Source organism: Nylanderia fulva, unplaced genomic scaffold (assembly GCF_048542155.1).
Source record: "Nylanderia fulva isolate GAGA-0341 unplaced genomic scaffold, ASM4854215v1 Scaffold6, whole genome shotgun sequence".
In the NCBI taxonomy this organism is placed as follows: Eukaryota; Metazoa; Arthropoda; class Insecta; order Hymenoptera; family Formicidae; genus Nylanderia; species Nylanderia fulva.
The window spans coordinates 1,693,634-1,718,338 of record NW_028190698.1 but is presented as its reverse complement, the minus strand read 5'-3'; the positions used below and the strand labels follow the sequence as shown (position 1 = coordinate 1,718,338).

General features: G+C 36.3%; 1 protein-coding gene and 1 long non-coding RNA gene across 7 annotated transcripts in view; one reads left to right on the top strand and one right to left on the bottom strand.

Moving 5' to 3' along the window:
• LOC114942274 (uncharacterized) overlaps window positions 1-24,705 on the top strand; it is a 140,595-nt gene that overhangs the window by 1,316 nt on the left and 114,574 nt on the right. The window lies entirely within an intron of this gene.
• The window catches only part of alpha-Catr (alpha-catenin related), a 63,058-nt gene that overhangs the window by 24,380 nt on the left and 13,973 nt on the right, over window positions 1-24,705 (bottom strand). For 5 of the 6 annotated variants that reach the window (XR_003821411.2, XM_029314812.2, XM_029314821.2 and 2 more), the window contains one exon: window positions 7,246-7,435. Coding sequence is in view for 5 of the 6 variants with exons in the window: in XM_029314812.2 (XP_029170645.1) it covers window positions 7,246-7,435 (190 nt within the window). In the remaining variant the exon portion in view is untranslated. Of the gene's footprint in view, window positions 1-7,245; window positions 7,436-18,422; window positions 19,914-24,705 lie in introns of those variants that run through there. The other variant, XM_029314795.2, reaches the window with a different exon arrangement.

The window sequence follows — 24,705 nt, the reverse complement described above, 5'->3', positions numbered from 1 at the left end:
CAAAATTATGGATATTAATGCACAAACTTCATGCATACATTTCCATTCATCAACTCATATATTTCTCCGAGATTCTTCCTTATTATTCAATAATTAGTAATTTAACCTTTAACCAAATAAGATATACAGAAAAGAAAAATAGCTCTACATGTCAGCTCTTCGTTGCAATTCGCTTGAAAAAGTTCTGGCAAAAAGTTTTTATAAATTATACTAGGTACATATATATGTACATGTATACATGTATTTTTTGAATTTTTGCATTTTAAGCGTGTGTAGCTCACATTTATTCGCACAAAACAAATGTTTGTGTATAGTACATTGCTAATCGACGACACCATTTAATTACGTTGAGCACGCCATCGATACATAAAGTATCTTTACGTTACTCTCTCTCTCTTTCTCTCTCCTGTAATATAGATTTGCGGATGTGCTCGCGGTGCGAGTGGTTTTGCATTCATCAGCGAACGCTATCAAATTACTAGAATAAACAGAGCGGAACGACGTTTTACGATAACCGTGATAACCGCGGGCTTATGGATCAATGTGACTAATGACTCTCCAAGTTTACTCGTTAACGAAACCTTTATCCGCGTTTACCATCAGTCCACGGTAAATCGATTCGATATTCACGCTCCCTTTCTTTGTTAATCGTATCTATCTCCTTTGACAATTTTCGTTTGTATAATTTTTTTTCGCGGCAATGTGTACACTTATCAATTTATTATTTCTTTCGCCGGATAGTTTTACGACGATTGTTCCCGTCTGAATGCGCCTTTTTTATCATCAGGCTATACTAAAGAAGAAGGTCGGGCGAATTTATGCCACGAGTTTTTCCCAAGCGACACATCATAATATAAAATCACTCCCCTGTGCCCCGATGCTAGAAATCTGGTTTTTATTGCTTTCGCCGGTTCCGTTCTAAGCCCGGCATAAAATGGATTTATCAAACGTAAACGTCGACTTATTTGCAATCGCGCGAATATTAAATACACGGAAGGATATCGCTAACAGAATGTATGTATTGCCGGACGCTTAATTTCGAAAGCACGAAACGATGTTTACACGTTCGATCGATCGGTCGATCGCGAATTATTAATCTGTTCGGTCACGCGACGAATTAACCGCGATATGCAAATAGTAAATTGCATATCAATCGCATATCAAATCTTCGTTTCGCTGTTAATTCTGTTATTTATACAGTCGGCTGTGTTTCACATTATTAAAATCTCAATATTTTTCACGAATATGAGAATAAAATTAAATAAGCAGCAGCTCTGTATATCGTGGTCATAAATCTCTTTGCGGCGCTTGTCCACACGTCGGCTGGTTAATAAATGTTTCGTACGTTGATTTGACCCGATCTTAAAAGGCAGTCGGGATAAAAATAGTTGGGGAAGGTGTTTACGCGAGGACTACGTACAAAGAAAGTTAGAAAGAGAAAGATGGGGAGAGAAAGACTATACGAAAGTGTTACCGTCCGACACTGATCGATGTAGTTGGCGAGCCAACTACAAATTGAAACTACAAATTTCGCGGCGTGTCCCGATATTAACCGGTATTTTCCCATCCCGTTTCATCGAAAACGCCGATTCTTCCCACCCCTTTCCACCCCTTCTTCGATCTTCCCGGCGTTCGATACTTCGATTCTCGGACAATTTATTTTCGCTCCGCACCGCGATATTTCCAGCTTCTATATTTGCATATAACCGTTTTATTACCAATTATCCCGAATTTGAACTCCGATTCTCCGCATCTCCGTTACTTTTCGTGATATCGCATTTGATTACTATTGACGACCGTTTTCAATCCGATGACGTATAGAACAGAAACTGCTATCGCCACACTTCTATATATGTATATAATAAGGAGCTCGACGTATTTTCAGCTCAGGTTTGTCAAGTTGACACCTTGAAATGAAAATTTATACTAAATTGATATATGGCGTTCGATTGTCTACAATTAGTCCACATTTCTCCATTGTCCATCTTCCAAAAAAAATTAAAAATAAAAAAATTAAATACATTTTTTATGAGTATCCCTAGATGCGTTTGAGAAAAAAATTATATATGTATTTGAATTGCTCATCATTTATCTGCATTTAACCATAATTAATAATCGTCTTTTGTCCACCTTGCAAATAAAAATTAAAAATAAACAAAAAAGTCAACAATTTCATCATAAACATCCTCAAGTGCGATTATTTAAAAATGATAAATGGAGGTGCATCTAAGAGTGCTCATGATAAAATTGATTCAAATTTCTTTTTTATTAAAAATATTTTTCGTATGGTGGACAAAATTGAATGCCGTATATGAATTTCGTAAAAATAATTCGCATTTCGGGGTGGTGACTTGACGTTTTCAGCTCGACGTTATAAGCGCGCTACGGATTAACGGATTACCAGGAAGCGCGCGAGAGGATGTAATTTTTCCAGTAATTATCGCTCTAGACTTTGAAACGAGCGGCGGATATTAATCACACGGTGTCCGCATCTCCATCACCGTGCTCGAGTGCACGGACAGCGGTGTTGTAAGTTCTCTTTGTGCTCGCGATTAGATGGGCGAGACCGTTCCTTTGCGTTGCCTCGTCCTTTCCGCGTGCGTGAGTGCGTGAGTGCGCGAGTGCGTGCGAGCGTCTGTTTCTTCTCTTCGGCGTATATAAATTTGGCGTGTCGCCACTTATCTTTTACAGCGGTCGCCTCTCCGTTATAGCGACTTCGTGCTTGCTTGCCTCTTCTGCCCCATCGTCGCCGTTTTGCTGCGCGAGTTTAAGTTCCCCGAAGCAAAATCGAGAATAGGCGTTATCTCTCAAGGAAAGAGAACATAAATCACATACGAACAAGTATGTATTCCGCGTACCAAGTATTCTCGCGCTTCCTCCATCCGATCTTGATTCGCGTTACCGTGATTCTATATAATATATATGCAGTGATGGGTAAGAAACATTTAAAATGTATCTCGATACAGATACGTGTGAAAAAATATATCTATAATAGATACGGATACAGATGTACAAATTAAAATGTATACAGATAAAGATACTCAGATACTTAAAAAAAAATGCCTCAAGATATCGTCGCTCAAACTATTTCGCCATAGTACTAAAATTTGATCAATGCTTAATAATCACTCAACCGGTGTTGACGACGATATGTTGATAACTTGCAGCCTTGATCTTTTAAAAATTTAAAGAATTGGGCTAATGAAAAAAATATGTGAAAATGTATCTGCAAATGTATCTGAAAAAGCAATTCAGATACTATGTTTTCTAAATGTATCTAGATACTACCCAACACTGTATATATGCGTGTACAAGATTTCTGGCACGTATAGTAGTTGAAGAAAAAAGAAAAAGATGTTTTTCATCGTCTTTGAAGAATTTGATCTCCCGCACTTCGAAGAATTTGACGATTCTCGCGGTAATGACCCAACCTGAAAATCTGGCTTGGATATCGATCGATGAGAACCGTACGCGAGAATTCATTTGTATAAATTCGTCGCGTGCCGTGAATCCCGCCGGCGTGATATAGCTTAGTTACACTTTACGGTGGCCGATTTACACGCGATATCACGCGAAACGATTTGTTCGAACCAGAGGTAGGCAGAGGCGCTCGCATGACTTTGCGCGATCGCCGCACCCATATTATCGGTGCCCTTTCGACGTCATTTTATTACCCCGAATTGATACGTCTATACGAGTAATTCGATGTGATTTAAGTAATCGAATCTTCGTATCATCGCGTCAGAGGTTGAAATCGATCGTCCAAATTATATACGCGAAACACGTACGTCCCTATATCCCTTTAACGATATTGTACAGACTTGTCTGCTTGACCTCGGTTATTGTGTGACGAAAGCTCTCTTGGGTTATCATTTATTTATCACCGCTTTCCCTTTAAGCGCAAAATCGATTACGAGCAGAACAACTCGCGTTCTCTTACACCGGACGCAGAAACTACAAATTTCTATTGCTCCTAATAATATCGCGTCGGTCGCGTCTTTGAATTACGATCTTAGTTCACTTAATTTACTTTTCATTGAATATCGGGCAAATCTTTCTTTTCACAGCTTCATTCTTAACATTTCACGTTAAATACCACCGAGACCATTTGCGTCTCTTTCTTCTCTCTCTCTCTCTCTCTCTCTGGTCCAATTTTTCTCCCCGAAGAGCGAACAGGTGTGCCGGAAAGAAATATTCGCGGTCCTTACTTCGGCCATTACCTCCCCGCGATTTGGCAAAGATACGACCAAAGGAGGGAGATGGGGTGCTCTTTTACGTATATACATATATAGGTGGCGAAAAACCTTTCAAGGTTTGGCGAAACTGGGTCATCGCGCGCGCTGTTTCCACATCGTAGCAGCCGCAGGATACATCGAGTTCTGCAATGTGCAGCCTAGCGTGAAGAGACACGGGGAGATATAATCTGCCGAGCAGCTAGACGAGAGATAAGACTAGACGGCGAGTGACGAGTTCCAAAGGTTACGACTCTTATCCTCGCGCAGCTTTCTTCCGGTTCGCGTGCGATCGTCTAGGGGTGCATTTGAGAGATGCGAGATTTATATTCTTTTTTCACCGGTTCTTCAACCTTGATATTTAAATGCTCTAAATAGATAATAAAACGAAAAGTATAATATATAAATTCGGGTGGGAGAAATGCTCGATAAGAACCAGACGCAACAAACTTGATTTAAAATCTTTATTTAATTTGGGGGTGTATTTGAGAGATGCAATTTATATATTTTTTTTACCGGTTCTTCAACCTTGATATTTAAATGCTTTTAATAATAGAGCGAAAACTATAAAGAGTAGGAAAATGCTTGATAAGAACCAGACGCAACAAACTTGATTTAAAATCTTTATTTAATTTGGGGGTGTATTTGAGAGATGCAATTTATATATTTTTCACCGGTTCTTTAACCTTGATATTTAAATGCTCTAAATAGATAATAGAACGAAAAGTATAATATAACCAGACGCAACAAACTTGATTTAAAATCTTTATTTAATTTGGGGGTGTATTTGAGAGATGCGATTTATATATTTTTTTACCGGTTCTTCAACCTTGATATTTAAATGCTTTTAATAATAGAACGAAAACTATAAACTCGAGTGGGAAAATGCTTGATAAGAACCAGGCGCAACAAACTTGATTTAAAATTCTTTATTTAATTTGAACGTTCTTTCAATCCTTCCTTCCTTCTTTTCTTCCTTTCTGCAGAAAAATTTACGTATCTTGATTCACATCCTTATTTTACGTCTTTAATCAGATGGATTTTTATTAATCCTTTTCCCAGCAGAATTAATTTTTAATTAAGATTTTTTTCCTTTACGCGTTGTAATTCAGAAAGATGTAAGCTTTTACGAATATACGATAAAATGCTTGATAGTCGCGCGTGAAATATTTCATCGCTATGCGTGCTTACGTGCCTCCCTTTTTCTCTCGAAAAGCGGACGTAAGATAGCTAAGGTACACGCTAAAAGAGTACGTTGGGTCGTTTCGTGTGAAACGAGACTCGTAAAACCGCATTCTAGTCCGACATGTGACACGTGTTCTTTTATCTCAAATTTACGCGAATCAAATTTTCGTGACCTATTTGACGGAATGTTCGAAGGTCTCGAATTTACGAGTCCAAAGTAACGTCAAGTTATCGTATATTTTCCGATTTATTATTTCCTTTCCATTCGTATATATGGCGAGATATTCCTCTTTTTCTCAGATAATGTATGCAAAACGATACAATTTCATATTCGCGAATCTTGCCCGATCGAGAGGATTTATCTTTCCGATAATATAATTTCTTTAAACATCGACGAAAGAAATATCTGCTTTTTTGAGGTTCGCGAGACAGAATGCTGAGCTTACTGCAAAGTAGGTATAATACAATTTGTTTTCGTAAAGATGTTTACTTATATAAAATCTTAGAGGAGTACAGAGTTTACTCTTACAGAGTTTTCTCTCTCTCTTTCTATCTCAATAAAACAACCTCTATAAAAAAGTTTAGATTAAAGTATTAAGATACTTTGCATTACATTATTGCGATAAAATTTATAGTCAGAGATAGAAATTTTAGCACAAAATCGCTTTCTTTTTTTTTACATTATTATGTATCTACCTCCGCAGGTAAAAGTGGGATTTAAAAATTAGCATTTAAAATTTAGTAAGCATTATCCTCTTGAATAATACCTTGAATAAGATTGTTGCAGACTACATCGCTCGCTATAATCAAGATGAATTTTCTCTCCTTTATAATCTTGAAGAAAGCAGAATTTCGCGTTAATTTCTAAAATTCCATTATTTCTTTATTAGATAATAACACATTCTAAAAGATTCCTCATAATCCCAAATTGTATAATGTCTGATGCTGGCGTGCGAAATACGCCAACTTCTAATGCGAATTTGCTTTGTAATTGGACACGTTTGCATTGTCGTATAACTTTTGATTAATGTACTATCGCGATATTCGCGGGAGCATTTGCATTGAATTTGCATTTATGTTGTTCCGCATAATTTTCACGTTTCATGATGTATGAAACACTCACGTTTTTTTTAACTCGCGCAAAAAAATATATATTCAAAATTACAATGTATAAATATTTTTTCCCACGAAAATGGAAAATTTTTGACGAGAATATGATTATAAAAGTGATTTCCGAATGTGGTAACTTTTTAGATTTCAAACGAGGGAACATCATATCCTATTCTAGAATATATATTTAGCAATTGTTTCGGTTTTTCATTTGTACAATTACATGGAAAAAAATATTAGCTATTGCAGCTAAATTTTAGATATCCTTATATTACACCTGAAATTTGAATACTATGCATCAATTTTAGCTATTCTCTATATTAATTATAATATTTTTAAACTGTAGTTTAACAGGTAATTCCTTTTAGCCAAAATTTATAATTAAATTTCAGATTTTGGAAAATTTAGCTGTACATTGAAAAAACTTTGTTAACTTGATTAAACCTTTCAACTAAATTACTATTTTGTTATTTGAACGTATATTAATATTTGAGTTAAATATACGTTTTGCTAGATTTAATATGTTAATTTAATATTTTCAATATTTTAGTTTAATATTTTTATATTTTTAATTATAATAAAATAATATTTAATTGAAAGGTTTAATCAAGTTAACAAATTTTTTTAGTGCAGTAGCTAATATATTTTTTTTCACGATTTGCATATATTCCATCAATTTTTTTCGCACAATAATTATTTACGTTATTTTTACACTTACCAGCAACCCTCGCCTCTTTGCAAGCCTCGTACATATCCTGTTTGATTTCCGGGTTGTCGTCCGCGATAGTTTCGCCGACGGTCACGAATCTCTCGACCGCCAAATTTACTGCCTGGCCGACCCTGGCGACCGCTCGCAAACTCCGATCCGAGCATAGCGGCCGTTCTCTGTGCGAGATTAACGTGGAAATCTGAAAGCAGATTGCATTTTGATGAGCACAAACGTGAGGAGTTTCTCAAAAAAATTAATTATACCTAAAAATATTCAAAAAATGACGATTAAATACAATGATGGAAAAAAAAAAAAAACGAATATAGAGTGACAGTGAAAAAGTCGTGCGTCACATTCGCATCTAATCGATATCTTTCTGACAGATAAATGCGTAATGATAATTTTAGATATCTCGTGTTTGCAAAACATGTTTGCATTTATGTACAGCGGCTGGTGTCCATCATTAATAATTAATATCGCGCCTCTAGAGCCTAGGAGCTCTGATTTCTATTAAATAACTGACAGATGCAGTCACCTATTTCGCTTCTATTTGAATCTTGCCAACAATCGCGGTTCGTATTATACGCGCAAAATTGTATTACAGAATCGGGAATAGCTACTTGACCCGACGATGACGTGTCTTCCGAGCGTTCGCTAAGTTAGCGTAGTTACGTTACGTCACATTTTCCAGACAATCGCAGACGCACATTCGTGTGACGTTCCCCTTTTCAGAGACGTCCCGGTCCCGAAGACCGGAGGAGAACAAACGGACGGGCTATTGTCTCTTGAGAGACGAATGCATGCACGCACACATATACCGCTAAACCCGCACGCACGTACACGACATCCATTCATCTCGATTCGATCGTCTTATGCAAATGCAATGAAAGCGGTTTCTGTATGATGGGGTGGTTTCCTCGCGTGTTAATTACATGCGTGCGGTCGGGAGATATAAATAAACTGCACTGCGCGTTCTGAATAAAGCTATATATTTTACGCATGGTAAAAAAATATTAGCCACCGCAGTTAAATTTTAGTTATCTCCACATTACACCTGACATTTAGTTGCTTAAATTTTATAGTCGATGTAATATAGGGGTAATTAAAATTTAGCTGTGGTGGCTAATATTTTTTTTCGTGCGCGACATTATCTTACGTTTGTTTAAAGCTATTGCGATGTTGAAGCTTGTTTGCAATAATATCGATTTGGGAGGGCTAAACAACCGCCATATTTTCCTTCGTGATTATACGAGGAATTGTGGTAATACCGATGACGTAAGCGAAATATAGGGACGCGTCGATCACACGTGGATAGCAACGATTGTTTAAGGTTCAATTAAATATTTCGGTTTGTATATCGATCGTCTGGCATTAACCGCGTTGAATCCTGTCTCTTCCCAAAAGAGTTAATAATCGCATTTCGATATATGTATATCGCATTCTGCAACGGAAGAGAAATGGTGGCGATACGCTGGAACGGTGTGTTTTATTCAGGCACTGCGATATTATTTATCCGGATCCTGCGAATTTCCTTTCCCGACGGACGTTTGAAACGTTTTTATTTGCCCGCTCGAACAAATTGTGCACAATTCACACGAGCGTGCGAGGGAATTTCTGAAAAACATTGCTTTTTTTGGACGGATAACGCATACATCTCGTGACATTGATACGTTATGCACTTTACGATAATTGTTTGCGATTCGTTATTATTTGTAGATCGTTAAATGTGGAAAATATAAAAATGTCAACCACGTACTATATATCACTGTAATTAAACCATTTCAATATTTTCATATCTCTGGAGACAAATTCTATGATTTACGCGTGTTTGTTCAGATATCAGAGTCATTTCTAGTAAAAATATAAAGCTATAGATAGAAAAGAGACGAAACGTCTCTCACTTTGATTCCGCCATATTCTTCTTTTATATTTGTTGTTTTTTTCATCCGCGTCATATTATTTTTTAACAGATTCCCTGATGTTTATCGTTCACGAAAAACTATGATAACAGTGCTAGCGGAGAGCGAAATAACTCGCGAAAAGTACGATATTAGTTTTGTATAATTTCCGAACTTGCTGAAACTCCGTTTTTCACAATGAATTTTCAATGGTTTCCGATGCGCGAATAACCGGCGAATAATTGAAATAGCGATTCACTCTCGTAGAAAAATCAGTTGGCTTGCACGGGGGAAGTTTCGAAGGTCTATGAATATATGCATTCGTCGACACGATAGAGTATTTCGTTCCTCGTTTAAAGATCAAATTATTATGCTCAGTTCGATCGTATTTTTTTTTTCTCTTTCTTTCATTGCGCCGGAATTAACGATAATAATAAGCGGACGAAATTCGCGGCGGCGCGACGGAATATCGATTCCGACGTATTATCGACGATTTAATCGTTTTTACGCGCGAGACTCATCTCCCGGTTTATTCGTGGAATTTTCGATATTCATCGGTGAATATTTAGTTTGCGAGATATAACATCCATCAATTCCGGTGTGGGCATCGAGGCAGGTTTTCCGACGCATCAGCGATCTCGCCTGATATCGTAATGAGAACTCCGAGACTCTGTGACTTAGCGTTCCGTGACGGGGGCGGTTCGTGAAATTTATCGCTCTAATACGCGACGACCATACATGACATTATGACGTGCGAGAATGACTTATCCCGCGACCGCAGTCTCCTGCACGTAATCAGAACGTTATTAATACGTAATCGGTGTCTATATATGGAAAATTCGATCACCAACAATATCATCACTCACGTGTTACGAAAGAATGACGTTTATATCTTAATCGAAATGCTTATTAACATTGTCAGTTATGAAAGTGTTTGATTAAAATTATATAATGTATATACGTTCAAGTTGTACATATTTCACTCCGTCAATTAGGTATATCAAAATCATATAAATTATTCATAATTGCAATTTATATCGATGTATTAAATCATTTATATGCACCTAATTAAATCTAGTTAATCAATTATATTAAATATATTTATAAAATTATTTATACATTAGTATATATTTTTTGCTAAAAACTTTTCTCTTCTTTTTTCTAATATGTATATGTATATAAAATGGAAACAACGTTGTCTAATATTGTATTAATCAATTAGCAAGTATCCGAGCGAGAGTAAAAGAAATTGTGAAAATTGAGAAAAAGAGGAAGAGATATTTTCTATATTTTGAAGTTGTATCGAAAGATAAATCATTTTCATCGCTGCGTAAAAGGGCAATTTTCTGCATATATGTAGAATCCCATCTAACGAGTTCAATGATAAAATATTAAAGTTCATATTATCTCTCCTCGAAAAGCTTAGAAACGTACTTAAGTCCTATCTCTGCGATCGTTCATCGACTGACTGTTGTGTTGATATCTGAATAGCCTATTACCCATGTTTTGTCCCTTACCAACGCACAGTCTATTGAATGCGAAACAAACAAATAAGGAGAGTCATTTAAAGTCTCTTTTATACGGACTTACCTTTCTTTGTCGAAAGAACTGAGTTTTGTATCTCGTGAATGGAGATGAAAACAAAACATTTCAGTCGTTTCACACGAGAACAAACAAAAGGGAACATTACAATTATTTTACATTTTATGAAATATCCATATTTTGTCGCGATGTAAAATTTTGACGTCCAATAAGCTCGATGATAAAAAATTAAAACCAATATTATCTCTCTGTGATTCGAGAAGAGTATAGAAATTTACTTATAGTATTTTATTTCTTTCAATAAATAAATAATTTTACTTTCTTTTATTTTCGAAATATCTTTATCTACAACTAACTGCTAAAATTATATCTTACTACTTGTGTTTAGCTCCTTATCAATACTATATGTATTGAATATGAAAATAGAGGAGATCGAGACATTTAAATTCTCTTTATATCCGCGCTTTCCTCTTTTATCGAAAGAAATTTGATTCACGATCATTCAATAAATTCATTTGAGTAAATCCCACGTGTTCATTAACGTTGCAACGTGACACAGAACCGGAATTGTGTAATTATTCATAAATAGCTAACGTGTTATGCTCGACGGCGCGCTAATTTAAATGATCTAATTTAAATGAGTTAAATGCATATTTACAACATCGTTGGAGATATAACACACAATAGAATAATTTATACTCTTGAATTTTTCTCTCGAAAAATCCTGAAAATAACGCACGGCTATTCTTTTTATCGATTTTATTTGATCAAGATATGAAGATATATGATGTGTGTTTTATGAGAGACGCACAAAAGTGGATTTCTTCTAATTTTCAATTCTCTGTATCGACGATGCATCGATTTTTCAAACTGAATTTTCTTCACGAATTTTATTGAGATATATATATATATATATATATATATATAAAATTTATGTGGACGTGCTAATATTTCAAAAAAGTCTCGACCCATATTTTGTAATTTTACTTGATGCTCGATATTACCGAAATGAATATATGATCGATCTCTACTCTGTTTCATCTTTCATTGCCGCAAAGTAGGTACCAGAAACAAGTTTCGCGTATGCGAAACATGGTAACGAGAGAGCGATGAGTTGCCTCCTGCTGTGACTTGAAGTATCGTCTAGTTTAACATTGAGAAATCGGCGCCCTTGTCTAAGTCACGGAGAAATGCTTTACATATTCAGGCACGAGAGTGTTAATGAATGAAATTTTTCGAGGTCATACTTAATCTTTAAAAATAATGCTTCATCTTTTCTTCTTTTATTACTTCAAATCAATCAAATCAAATTTAATTTATTATTACCAAATAATGGAAGGAAAAAATGCATACGAAAGGATTGAGAGACGTGGAAATTTTTTCTTTTTTTCTTCGGGTGGGAAAATATTTGACAATATCTACGAGGAACATCCGATTTAAGCGCGCATAAAGCAAAGGAAGAGAAGCTCCTCACGGGTAAATTCAATTAAAGAGTTCAAAGAGAACGAGAATCGGGGAGTAAGATTCGACGGGTAAACTTGACCGATTTTAAGATTTAAGCGTAATTTTATGAATTCTCTCTTTAATTTTCTTTCGCGAAGTCTCTTGCGAAGCAAAGGAAGGTTAATGTCCGTGTTAATCAAGGATCTTGAGTCTCTCGTTATAACGATTGCTAGAATCGAAGCTTTGTTTCGTCTCAATCCTTTTTTCTCATTACGCTTTTCGGCCACTTTTTCTTTTTCTCTTCTTTCGAAAAAAGAGAGAACGCGATTACGCATTTCTGATGTATATCTATCTCTAGCTGCCAAGTCTTTCTTTGCATCTTTATAAAATATATAAGAGCTTTCACTCTGTCTGTCTGTCTTCGAGCTTTTTCGTTTCACCATTTTCCTCCCAGCTTTGTTCGTCCTCGATAGGATTTTTCATTTTTTATTTTATCAACGATAGTCCGAACCTCGCCTTTGATCGATCTGTCCTGGCGTTACAATGAAATTTTTAAAAAATCATCGTTTTGTCTCTCGCGTAAGTGAGTTGCAAGAATTTATGTACACGCTGTGTTTCGACTTTGAAGCAGATATTTCGTAAAACGTTCAATTTACCCGAAATTGACGGCAAATAGCGACGTGATTGCGCTGATGTCGCGCAATTCGAACGGGGCAGATTTTTCAAAGGGAAAACGTGCCAGGTTTTTTCTTTCCTCTCGTCACACCGCATATACGAGCGTTACTTCGTTAGAAATTTCGAGGGTGCCAATCTTGCTGGTGACAACGGTACCGCGTTTTAGGCAGAACATATTTTCTTTTCTCTCCGTTACGAATTTCGCGCCACAGGACAAGCGCGAGACGAAATGACAGCGAAAAGCGCTTTTTGATCAGCGGCCGATCCAATTTCCTGTTACGACAGAAAGGGAGATTACGTCAGGTATATAGGAACGGAAGGGAAGCGCAGGAGCTGATCGAAGACAAGGGTATAAATGAAAATTTACCTCTCGACCTCTATGCGAATGAAAAGATTGAAGGACAGGAAATAAATGTCGTAGGATATGCGCGAGATTAACTTAGACACGGGGCTCCATCAGGGTTGAGATTTCAGTGTCACTAAATGACGAGAGCCGGGGAAATCCGTGGAAACGAGTTATCGGGCCAATTTGTGCTCTGCTTCGAACAATCCTCTAATTAGTCTAATTGATCCGACATATGTATGAGCGTAACATCGGCCGCGGTGAACGAGTCGCGAACAAAGAGCCAGGCTAATTTGGAGAATTCAGAGTTGCCAGTTGTCCAATGGCCATTGTCGACTATAGTAGACTGTTTCCATTTCAAGAGTAACGCCGCAATGTACAACACATCGGTTTGACCGAACGTGAGAAATTGAAATGAGTTTCCGCGTGCTCACGTGCGTTGGACTGTGCGGAAATTAAAAATCGATTGTCAAATTGTTATATCTTCGCAGTATTAAAATATAGAAATCGTTATCGCGGATTGAGATAATGAAATTGCGCGATACATTCTAATATTTTTTTTTAATTATACATTTACCTATATCTGCGAAAAGATTACTTTTTTATATTCTCATTTGTTTCTTATATTACGAGTTCTTCGGGAGCTTGAAATCGCGTTAATTCAATCCCGCGCGTTGCCTCGTAACTTATTATCCACTATTGAACGGATTTTTATTTATGCCTTGCAATTTTATATGCAAAAGCGTTTACTTGCGTTAATGGAGCGTGCGCGCTTTTCGCGATGATACCTCTGTATTTACAGTTAATCATGGCGAAAGCTCCATTGAAGCGAGCATTATGTTAGTTCATTCAACGAACTTGGTGGTGAGTCGCCATACAAAATTTACACATGCGTTATAATGTGATGTATTAAATTATCTAGAATCTAGATCACCAAGTGCGATTGTACCGAGCACATATATTTTTCTACGTGCTTATTTATGGTCGTCACATATGTATATCCAGATAATCTTTTCATAGTGGCTTTTTAAACGGTGTTTTACAGTGGGCAATTTGTTGAGAAATTAACGTTGACAACTGGTCTTTGCTTAATGTTGCTGTATTCAAATTTCATAGTTGTATTTCTTCAATCTTATTTTTTATACTTTATATTTTATATTTCATTTTTAGTTTTGTTATTGGATAAATAACGAAAGACAAGCATCAGGTTAGAGACGATTTCTACCATTGTGATTGAATCAATTTCATAAAAAAACCCCTTCCCTTTCATATGACTCGTTCCGGCTAACGATGTTGTATAAACAAAGATAGAGCAGGTTAGGTTAAGGTAATCCGTTTATCCATGATTGGATTCCAAACGATTCCGTAGATATGCCAAGACTCTCCTCTTTCCTCGAAACTGTCGCGTCGAAGCGGATTCGATTAAACAGTATTTTCATGACATATTATCATTATAATATTAGTCTCGGAATCAAGCTTATATCAATAATTTTAATTCATTGCGTTTTCTTCCACAAATCAGCAAATTCTCCCATTAATTATAATTTTTAGTATCGCTCTAGATTATTAAACGTTGTCCAAAATTAGTAGCGGAATTAGAAATATATTAGAAATTCTCCAATCGTTATCTTCTAATCTTTTTTTTGTTACTCCATCACTTGAAGGCGGCGAATCAAGCATTTAAAAAAGTATGGGTTCTAAATTAGTATACATCAAATTAAGATGAAAGTACGTTGAAATGTCTGTGATGGAGAAAGAGATTCGCTCTATGAATGACACGCATTTATCCGTAGAAAATTGCTCAAGACCGCGAGCTTTGTTGTGATAGAAGAACGAACTCCGTCGTTTTACTGGCGTGCGAATAGCGCATAAATCTCTCTTCGTGACTGGTTTCGCGAGCGTAACGCGAACCACCACCGCATCGGGGTTTCCACCACGAAACAAAATGTACGATTAATTGCGTACTTTACGCAAATCGTGCGTGTGTATATGACGCTGAAATTTACGCGCTTAATATCGTAAATAAACGCCGAAACGCGCGAACACGATGCGAATTTGCAACACCGTGCTATGCGATTGTCGTGAAGAGATTAGACTGGCCATTCGACGTGGAATGTGCAAACTTGACGCAAGTGTTAATAAGCCTTGCGTGACTTGAAATTATAAGGCACGTGCAGATGAGCTTTACGGATAAGTCACGCGTTTACCGGTTTTAATATCCTCGAAGCTTCACATTTTTATTAATACATATGCCTGTAGCGTGCAATGAATATCTTCAAGTATAATTTTTCAAATATATTATAATTAACCTTTTCATCTTTGCGGAAACACGTAATATATTCTCGTTAACGCGTTTATTTATGTAAAATGTAAAAATATATATCATTCTGTAAGCCTCAATTACATTATTGCAAACTTTTAAAATATACGTGCTTTCTGCGCGCAATTACGTAGTACAAAGAGATATTATTATATGTATGACTGTTATTATTAAAATGGATTAAAATGCTGAAGGCAAAATATATGTGCCTTTATTCTTTTCCGTAGAATGGTTTTGTTGATTGTGCATTGCGATGGTATTTTTAAATAATATACTGTTATCTTGTTGAAATATACAATTCTTTTGACCAGTAAAAGCGATTCTTATACTTTATCTCTGTACATTAAGAGAATCTTTTACTGACATCTAATTTTCTCAAACTCATTGTTTAATGGACAATTTTAAATTCTAGAACAATTCTAATTCTAATTTAGTTAAAAATTGAGCTGAAATTTTTGCCCTGTACTTCTTTCACAGTACACGGAATCGTGTGCTGCAAGAATAATTTCCTCCGGGAAAACTCACCCCAACACGAGAGGATTCGAGGTTTCAATACCGTTTCGTTTATGTTACAGCGAAATAGGAGATACGAATCTATTCGGGAAGATCCTCATTTGAAATGATACTATTAGGGCGAAATAATCGAATTTCAAAAGAGGAAAGGATACCTAAATAAATATTTGAAGTTGTCTTATGCTGATAAAGTTTCGTTTGAACGAAAGATATACAACCTCTCGTGGAGGAAGCTTACAATTGTAATTCCCTGCACAACTGGCGAAAGTTTTTGGCAGTCGAAAGAATTTATCGCGTATAAAATGTCGCGGATATAAATAGATACGAGAATTCGAGATAATTTTGAGAATTTATACGAGAAGTGTTATTTTTAAAGATATCAATATGTGGTGTCTGTGTAATTTTCTCGCGCTCATTTGACATTTCAATTTACAAGACGCGAAGCTCAATTACACTTGCCATCAAATTTAGTGCAATTATAGTTAGTATATATAGACTTTCATTTCGCTCTTCGCTCAACGCGCACAATGTGCGCATATTTTATGCACAGGGCGAAATACGCTTGCTGGTAAATATCGATAGCTTCAGGGGAAGATCGATTATAACGCGGAATCCATCCCGTCGCGAAAGCTTCGAGACGCAACATATACAATCTGCCCTTTTATACCATATGTGGAAGGGTCTACCAGGATTTATGGCGGAAATTTTTCATCTATAGACCCAACCTCTTTCTTAGCTGTTCGATTGTGATAGAATTTGGTTTGTGTTTTATTATATATATATATATATATATATATATATATACCCCTGAAGGGTGTGTCTCTCCTCACAAGAATAACCTTTAGAACAATCACGGTTAACTTAACGCTGATTAATAGCCTTTATCGTTCGTTCATAAAGCTTCTTTGCCTTTAAGTAATACTCACCAAATGAATCATGATAACGCGCACTTGAGAATCGGGGTCATGTTCAAATAACACTTTCAACTCGGAATAATTTCACGAAATAAATTTTGAACAAAAATTTAGAATTTTTTTTTTAAATTTTTCTCTTATTTTATTTCTCTAATTAATGTTCAAAATGAATTAGAGCGTCGCAACGGTTTTCACAATAAAAATTTATTTCGCAATCCTTGTAGATTAATTGCACAAATAAAAATAGTGAAAATTTGTAATCATTGGTTTCTTTGCATATTATTTCCGCGAAAAAATCGTGCTAGAAAGAGATAAATTGTTTTTTCTTTTACGAGTTCATCTCTTTCTCAGTGTAATACTTTAGAGAAATAATGAATGCGCATAGAATTATATTAACATATAAATAGTAGTTATATATTTTTCTTCAATTTAATTAAAATAGCAGAAATACAATTTTTTATTTCTAAAAAATTTGATGTAACTAAATGTAAGATAATATCCTATATTTTTTCTTGTTAATTAATTTTTCATTATTCCAGTCATATATCCGTCTATTAACATTCTGAATTCAGAATCGTATATGTTTTTTCATATTCTATTTAATTGAATTAAAACTTAATACGATTAAATAGTTTATCAAGAAAGTTTTATTTTATTTCGAAAGAGAAAATTTTCTATTGCTCTAGATTTTGTAATAATCTGTCCGAGATAAATGATAGAAAAAACATGTATTTAAAAAATGTAGTAAATCACATTTTTGTATCTTTAGCTCGAAATTTTCTAAATGTCCATTAATTTTCTTCTTTGCTTTCATGCCGGAGCAGGGAGTCTAAAACTTTTAGTTATATCATTGCGATAAATGATAATAACTCTCCCAGTGAAGCGTATATAACGACGACGTGCCTTTAAAGAGATTTGACATTTTTTCTTAAGCTTTTTTTTTTAACCACTCTTATATCGAAGAATTTTTTCAAGTTTTTCCTCTCTTAAATGATAAAAATTTATATAAAAATTATACCGAATAACTGTCATGTCATTTTGATTTATTTCGCGGATATTAAAAAGGACTTTACTTATATCATACGTATATTCATCATCTTGATGTACGTAAAGAAGCTTACATAACGAAATGAATTTAAGATAGTAATTTAGATGCGGGAAAGCGATGTAGTTTGTTTTACTCTAACGAGAGTATACATATGTATACACCAGACTTACGTTTTAATGCACACTTGTGTATGCATATTACGTAAGCCGCGATATAAAGTAGCCTTTGAACAGGAAGTGCAATGTTTGAAATGCCGAATGAGATAAACCGATGTGTCCTTTGTGGACCAGTTTAAAGTTACACGATATTCTCATTATTATTCCGTTTGCTGAAAGCGAGATACCCGAGAAGTTCGCGTGATATTGACTAGCGCGACAGTGACGATGTGTAGAAAAATGTTCTTCCGCGATGGGATCGATGAGAGGGACGAAACTTATGATAATCCCGATGGGGGAGTCCCTGCCCGTGGATCGTTATTGCGGGAACATACCGGTAATTCATCAGCCATCCCGCCCTCGTACATGCTTCCTCGTCGATAATACACCGCTGGCATACAAAAGTTCAACGATACGAACCCACCGGGGCCCGATCTCCAGTCTTATTAGTACGCACTATAATACGTCTTTGTGTGTTACGTGTAATTGCTATATCGATATTAATTCTATTATACTGTGTTCTTTAAGGTCGTTTTATTATTGTGCCTGTCACGATTGTTTTGTTCAATTATATCTTCCCGTTTCGCTCCTTAACACACCATCGGCCTTTCGCGCTCCAAGATATGACCAAAATATATACTATGAATCCTCAACGTCGATTAAGATATGTGTGCTCTTTTTTTTTTCTTATAGATATAGAAATATTACTTGTTCGATTATTCTTTCTCTCTCCTTCCTCTCCTGTTCGGTGCGTGCGATATCTCGTGTTCGTTAACAAGTGATAATTTGGAAACTCCTCGATATATTCTCCCGCCGTTTCTTAGGCCGCTTTTTACGCGCGACGGTGGCAACAAAAATAGACGCGCGTGCGACGGTTGATTTATATATATTGTGTATATATATATATATCTATATATATCTGCAGGAAGATCACTGGTTGTTTAGGCTGCTGCTACAGGTCCAGAACTTGTTCTCCAGGTCCTCGCCACTCGGAGCCGAGCTCGCTCTTTGCAAGTTTGCCGTCGTCACCCTCTCGACGAGGTGCATGACCCGTCGACGACGAAGCAAGATCGAACCTCTTTCCTCTCTTAGGCCTTCTTAGTGTTTCGTCCTCTCCTTCAAACGATCGTTGACACGCTATTTCGATGACTATGGTAGAATCGCTCCTCTTCGTGTATCAGAGAGAAAGAGAGGGTGAGAAGCTTTCTCTCCGACGATGGAACGCCGTCGGATCCGACGGTGATGATGATGATCGTTATCCCCGTTCTCTCTTCGATCTCTATAATCTTGCGAAAGAAAGGGAAGTTTTGGAAAATCGTTCAGATTGCGCGGAGGATGGTCGGCTTCCACGCGGATGATACTTGGCGATTGATACTCGACGACGACTGCTGCTGCTGCTGCTCGTTGTTGAGGGTGCACGGCTCCCTGCTGTCTCGCGTGCGCGCGTACACAGTGTGGACGGGCGACATGTGGGGTGCGTGTGCACCCGATTTTTTTTCCACCCTTTTTTCCCTCTCTTAACTCGCGCGCATAGCTATACGTGCACGTAAGTGTCGTCGACTGCACGGTTGGTGCGCGACATGTGTGTGGATATGGGGTACGCGTACCACACTTGTGCGTGTGCGCGTACTTAGCACACGTGTCCGTAACGCGAGTACGCGAGTACCTTGTTTCGCGACAGGGTGAGTTGTTGGAGCGTATCTATATATAGGGAGGGTGGTAGATGTATATGTGCGTGTGTAGATTATATGTGTGTATGTGTGCGCGCGAGGACGACGGGTGAGCGCGCGTGTCGGCTTCGAGAGAAACAGGTACCGGCCTGTCGAGTGCCTAGGGGAAGACTGGACTTGCTCTGGCAGGATCCAACGGGGAACGGGTGTGCGCGGCTCAGCGCGTGAATCGGTCTCGCTTCCGCACAGGTCTTCCCACCCCAAATCCACCTGTCGTCCTCTCGCTCTCGCTCTCGCCCTCGCTCTCAGAGCTCTCACCGCTCTCGGTCTGCGTGAACGAACCAACGGGTGCCGGAGCACAGGCGCACTGCCACCCCACCTTCTCTATCTCTCTTTCTCTTCCTCTTCCTCTGCACCGACCGAGAATCAATACGTCGGCAGGCCCGTACTTTCGCCCGCGAAATCTCAATTTTTGCACTCGACGTCGATTCGAGAGTCGCCTTTCTTATTTGAGACCTGGGTCGTCCCTTCGACGGGCTCGTGTGCCCTCGTGCGTAAACGCCGTCGGAGATGACTCGGCAGAGCTTTTTGTGCCTCGACGAACTACGTTTTTTTGCAGCCGAGTGACGCATCGTCCGTAGGGGAACATTCACTTTTTCACCTCCCGGCCGACTAAAAAGCGCGGGAGATTCTTGTTTCCAGAATTCGACGGTCCGATAGAAATCGAAGGACGTTTTTTTTTTTTTTATCACAGCATCGAGTCTTGTAGCGGAAAAAACTCGTGTGAAGGGAGGAAATAATAGGTCCGATAGATTTATGTCGAAGCATTTTTTCCATCATCTAATCATGGTGATCAGGTATGCTTCAAAATTCTCGATATAATTTTAGTTTATAGTTGGAGCTTTGTTCAATGTGTTCAATATTTATTGCATACGTGTTATTAATTATTCTTAACGATTCACTGAAATCTTAATGAGATTATATATTTACACACTAATAGCAGCAAATTAAATGTATACGTTTTCAAGCACTCTCATTTTCTTTTTATTCAAGAATATAACTCGCACGTGAGCACACGTGTAATAATTATATTCTTGAATCTCGAATTTTCAGCCTTCTAAAATGTTCAAAGAGACGAAATTTGATAACATCTAGTCATGCCTTGGCCTTTAATGTGGCTGTTCAATTCTCACGTCAGTTTTACGTTTAAACCCCTACGTTCGATACTATCTTCGTCCGTGAAGATAGCTTCGCTAGAGCGTTATAATAAGATTGACCGGAAGTCACTCGTGATTGAAAATTAGATAATCCTGCTATAATGCACGTTGCTCTCGTCTAACGTTTTATCCTTTATTCGAATAGCGCAATATATCATAATACGTAAATACAAAGCTTCTTATCTTCATTATATATTAAAACTTTTGAAACTCGTACGAGATGTTAGTGTATTTTTCAGAAATTTAAATGTTGAATTAACTTAATCCTGTAACTTTGGTTCTATGAGTTATTTTTGTTATTAAAATCAAAGGAAGGGAAAAAGTAGAGAGCCATTAAGTATGTGTGGAAAAGTAAACTTTATACTTAACAGAGAAATGGCTTATCAAGGACGCTGTGCTATTAGTTAGTTGCTCAAGACAAAACAAAATAATCTCTGAGAACCCCAGAAACGAAATATTACGAAAGAGAAACATCATCTATGGAGAGAGATCCGAAAAGAGATAGGGAAGAAAATTAGATGACAAGGAAAAAAATGTCTTGGGGTAGCAAAATGGCTGAGCGGAGAATAACATGACCACCATATATGTTCATGATACATAGTCTTATGACAAAGTTTTTGTATCGATCGAAACTGTGATAAAAAATTTCAGATGCAATAATAATAATAATAATAATTTTTTTATATGTTTGAAAGGCATAGCTGAATAGATTTAAGATATTATTTAATATTTTCACATGTATTACAATATATTGACGACTTAACCACCGTTAACATAGTAGTTCTCTATTACGAGAAATCAGATTCACGTGAATGCACAATTAAGTACTAATTTATTGTTAATTTGTCGCTTTAAATTCGAATTTATTGCTTTTACCAATTAGCAGGAAATTGATATTAAAGACTGATATTATTGATATTAGAGTTATTAATAAAACGTTTTGCGAATGAATGGATTTTAAGATATATCAATGAATTTATTGTTCAGTGCTTTTCGAATTTGGAAAATAACCGAATGTGCTAGTTTACCACAAAAATATGTTGAAAGAATTAATTCTCTCTTTTAATTTTAATATTAAAATGTTTTTACATAATATCTAATTTCTCTCTCTCTCTCTCTCTCTCTCTCTCTCTCTCTCTCTCTTTTTATCATTCTCGAATTTAATAATTAGAAATGATATATACTGCGAGAAGAATTAATTTAGGAAACATATTAATATCAAAGTTGGAAGAGGAATTAACTTTTTAAATTGCTATATTTTATGTACGGTAAATTAGTAGCACTTTTTAGTCACACTTTTTTAAAAGTTAAATAGTAACAATTTTGACTATAATGAACAAGTAATTCAAGAAGCATTTTAATATTAAAATCAAAAGAGCAATTAATTGCATTAATAAAGTTTATTTTTGTGCAATATGAATATTGAAGCGTTTCCAATTATTTTTTATATGATTCTGCGAATGATAAAATCGAAATAATATTTCAATAATAATTAATTTGAAAAACAATTTGATATATCAAATTGATATTATTAATTCTTCTGATTTTATTTTTCTACAGTTACAATATTTTGTATCGATGGATCTATAAATATTTAATATTTTCAAATTTGTTTACCACATCTTGAATAATTTATTGGTAATTAATCGATATATTTTTTTATTTACGATTTATACCGTAAATAGTTTTTTAATTGAAAATATGTTAAGTCAGAACAGTTCCATATTTAAAATAAATTTTCTACAGATTGTTCGAATAAATTCTAAAATTGAGTAAATCAACAAAACATAGACACTTGATTATATCATACATCCGAATTTGATTTTTCATTTTTATGGGACTTAAGTTAACAAAGACATTTGTATACGTAATGACATTACAGTCGAAAGTGCATAGCCAACTAAAACAAGTATATATATTCTCTTTTGAATATCAAAGGACTGATTTCTATCTCGCGCGCAACATATTCAGCCACGATGCGTCATCGCACTGTGAGATTCGTGAGTTTAACAGTAAATGCTTGCAGATATCACAAACTTGCTAAAGCTCACGTGTCATGTGCATTTGATAACAGTGGCATTCAAAGTGTTTAAGCACTTGGCAGCCTCAAATTTAGTTTATAAATTAATATTACGATCGCATCTCTCTCTTCTGTACATCTTTTCTGTTACATTTAGTAAATATGATCAAACATCACATATGTCGTGTATAAGTGGATGTTGCGTCTTTCCTGAAAGGGACATCCGGCGACGTACGAGCAGTTGTTCGCGAAATACGAGGCATATGCCCGAGGTGTAAGGATAAGAACCGCAAATTACATTGTGGAAGCAAGCTATGGGGAAGGCTCTTTAAATGATACACGCTAAGCTGGAAATTTCTACGCAAAGCGCAGTAAGATCGCATTTTGCGGCGTGAAATAAGCTCGGATGGTTGCATATTTTACATAAATGCGGTTCTCTCCCTCTCTCTTTTAAGGTGCGCGATATTATTGAGACGCGACGGAACGGAATACATAAAATTGCACGAATAGAGATACATAGAACATGGTCGGCGATATATTTATGGGGCCAGGTTGCAGCCGGGTACATATCTTGTACCCATCTGCCTCAAACGGTTTTTACGGAGTGTCTGTCTCTGTCTCTGCGTCCCTCTTTCTCTCTCTCTCTCTCTCTTTTACGACACATGTCCTCGATAGCTTTACGTAGTACCTAATACGACGTAATACTGCGGGAACTGAATGCGAAGAATTTCATATGGCTGGCTTAAACGCTCGAGTTCGAACGATTCCTCCTTGAATCTTCGAAATGCCTCTGGAGTGATATATCGGCCGTCCAGGGATAAATTAGCGTTCTTGGGTTTCTGCTCTAGGGAGCCGCATTTAAAGATATTCTATCGTCCTCTGTCGCCAAGAGCGCCAAGAGTTCTCTCGAGAACAAAGTTCTAAATCTTGGAAAAGTCGCGCAAGCGACTTTCGAGTCTTTTGTATGTAACCTAGGACGAATGTCGTGTTGGAAGAGTAAGTTGACGACAAAAAAAAAAGGAAAAATAAAGCACGGACAAAAGCGAAAGGAAGCTACACTACTTCCTTCGATAACTATAATTGCGAAACACACCTTCAACATTGTCAATGATTGCAAGTTAATTAAGCGCGGAGTTTAAATCAGTATTGTGATTTTATAGCATATCGTTATAATTGAACTTTAATTTATTTTTTGTTTCTCTCTCCCTCCCTCTCTCTCTTTCTTATATATTGTACATATATTGATTTGATTAATTTGATAAAGTAACTCTTGTATGGAAAATTATCTTTTACTAGATAGAAAAAATGTAGACGTGGAATATATTTATACAAGTATTTTAAAATATTAATTAATTACTTGTTAGACGATTAATGTTAATGACTTATCCTTATTTTATTTACTCGATTTGAATGTTTTATCGTATGTTCTCCATCCGAATTATATTCAGATTATCGAACGATAAATCGAATAAAATATGTATATTTGACTCTAATGTAAGTACTGCCGAAATAGTTTACATGCTCTGCATATGTAATATGCACATACGCGGAATATTAAATTATATGAGCATTTTAAAATAATTGATCGCAGGGATTGATAATTACTAATTATAATAATTATACGGAATGATTGCAATTTGTTGATATCGCATAATAATTACACGTGATAATATATGTTAATATGGAATCTTTACCTTCTTGCTCGAGTTTT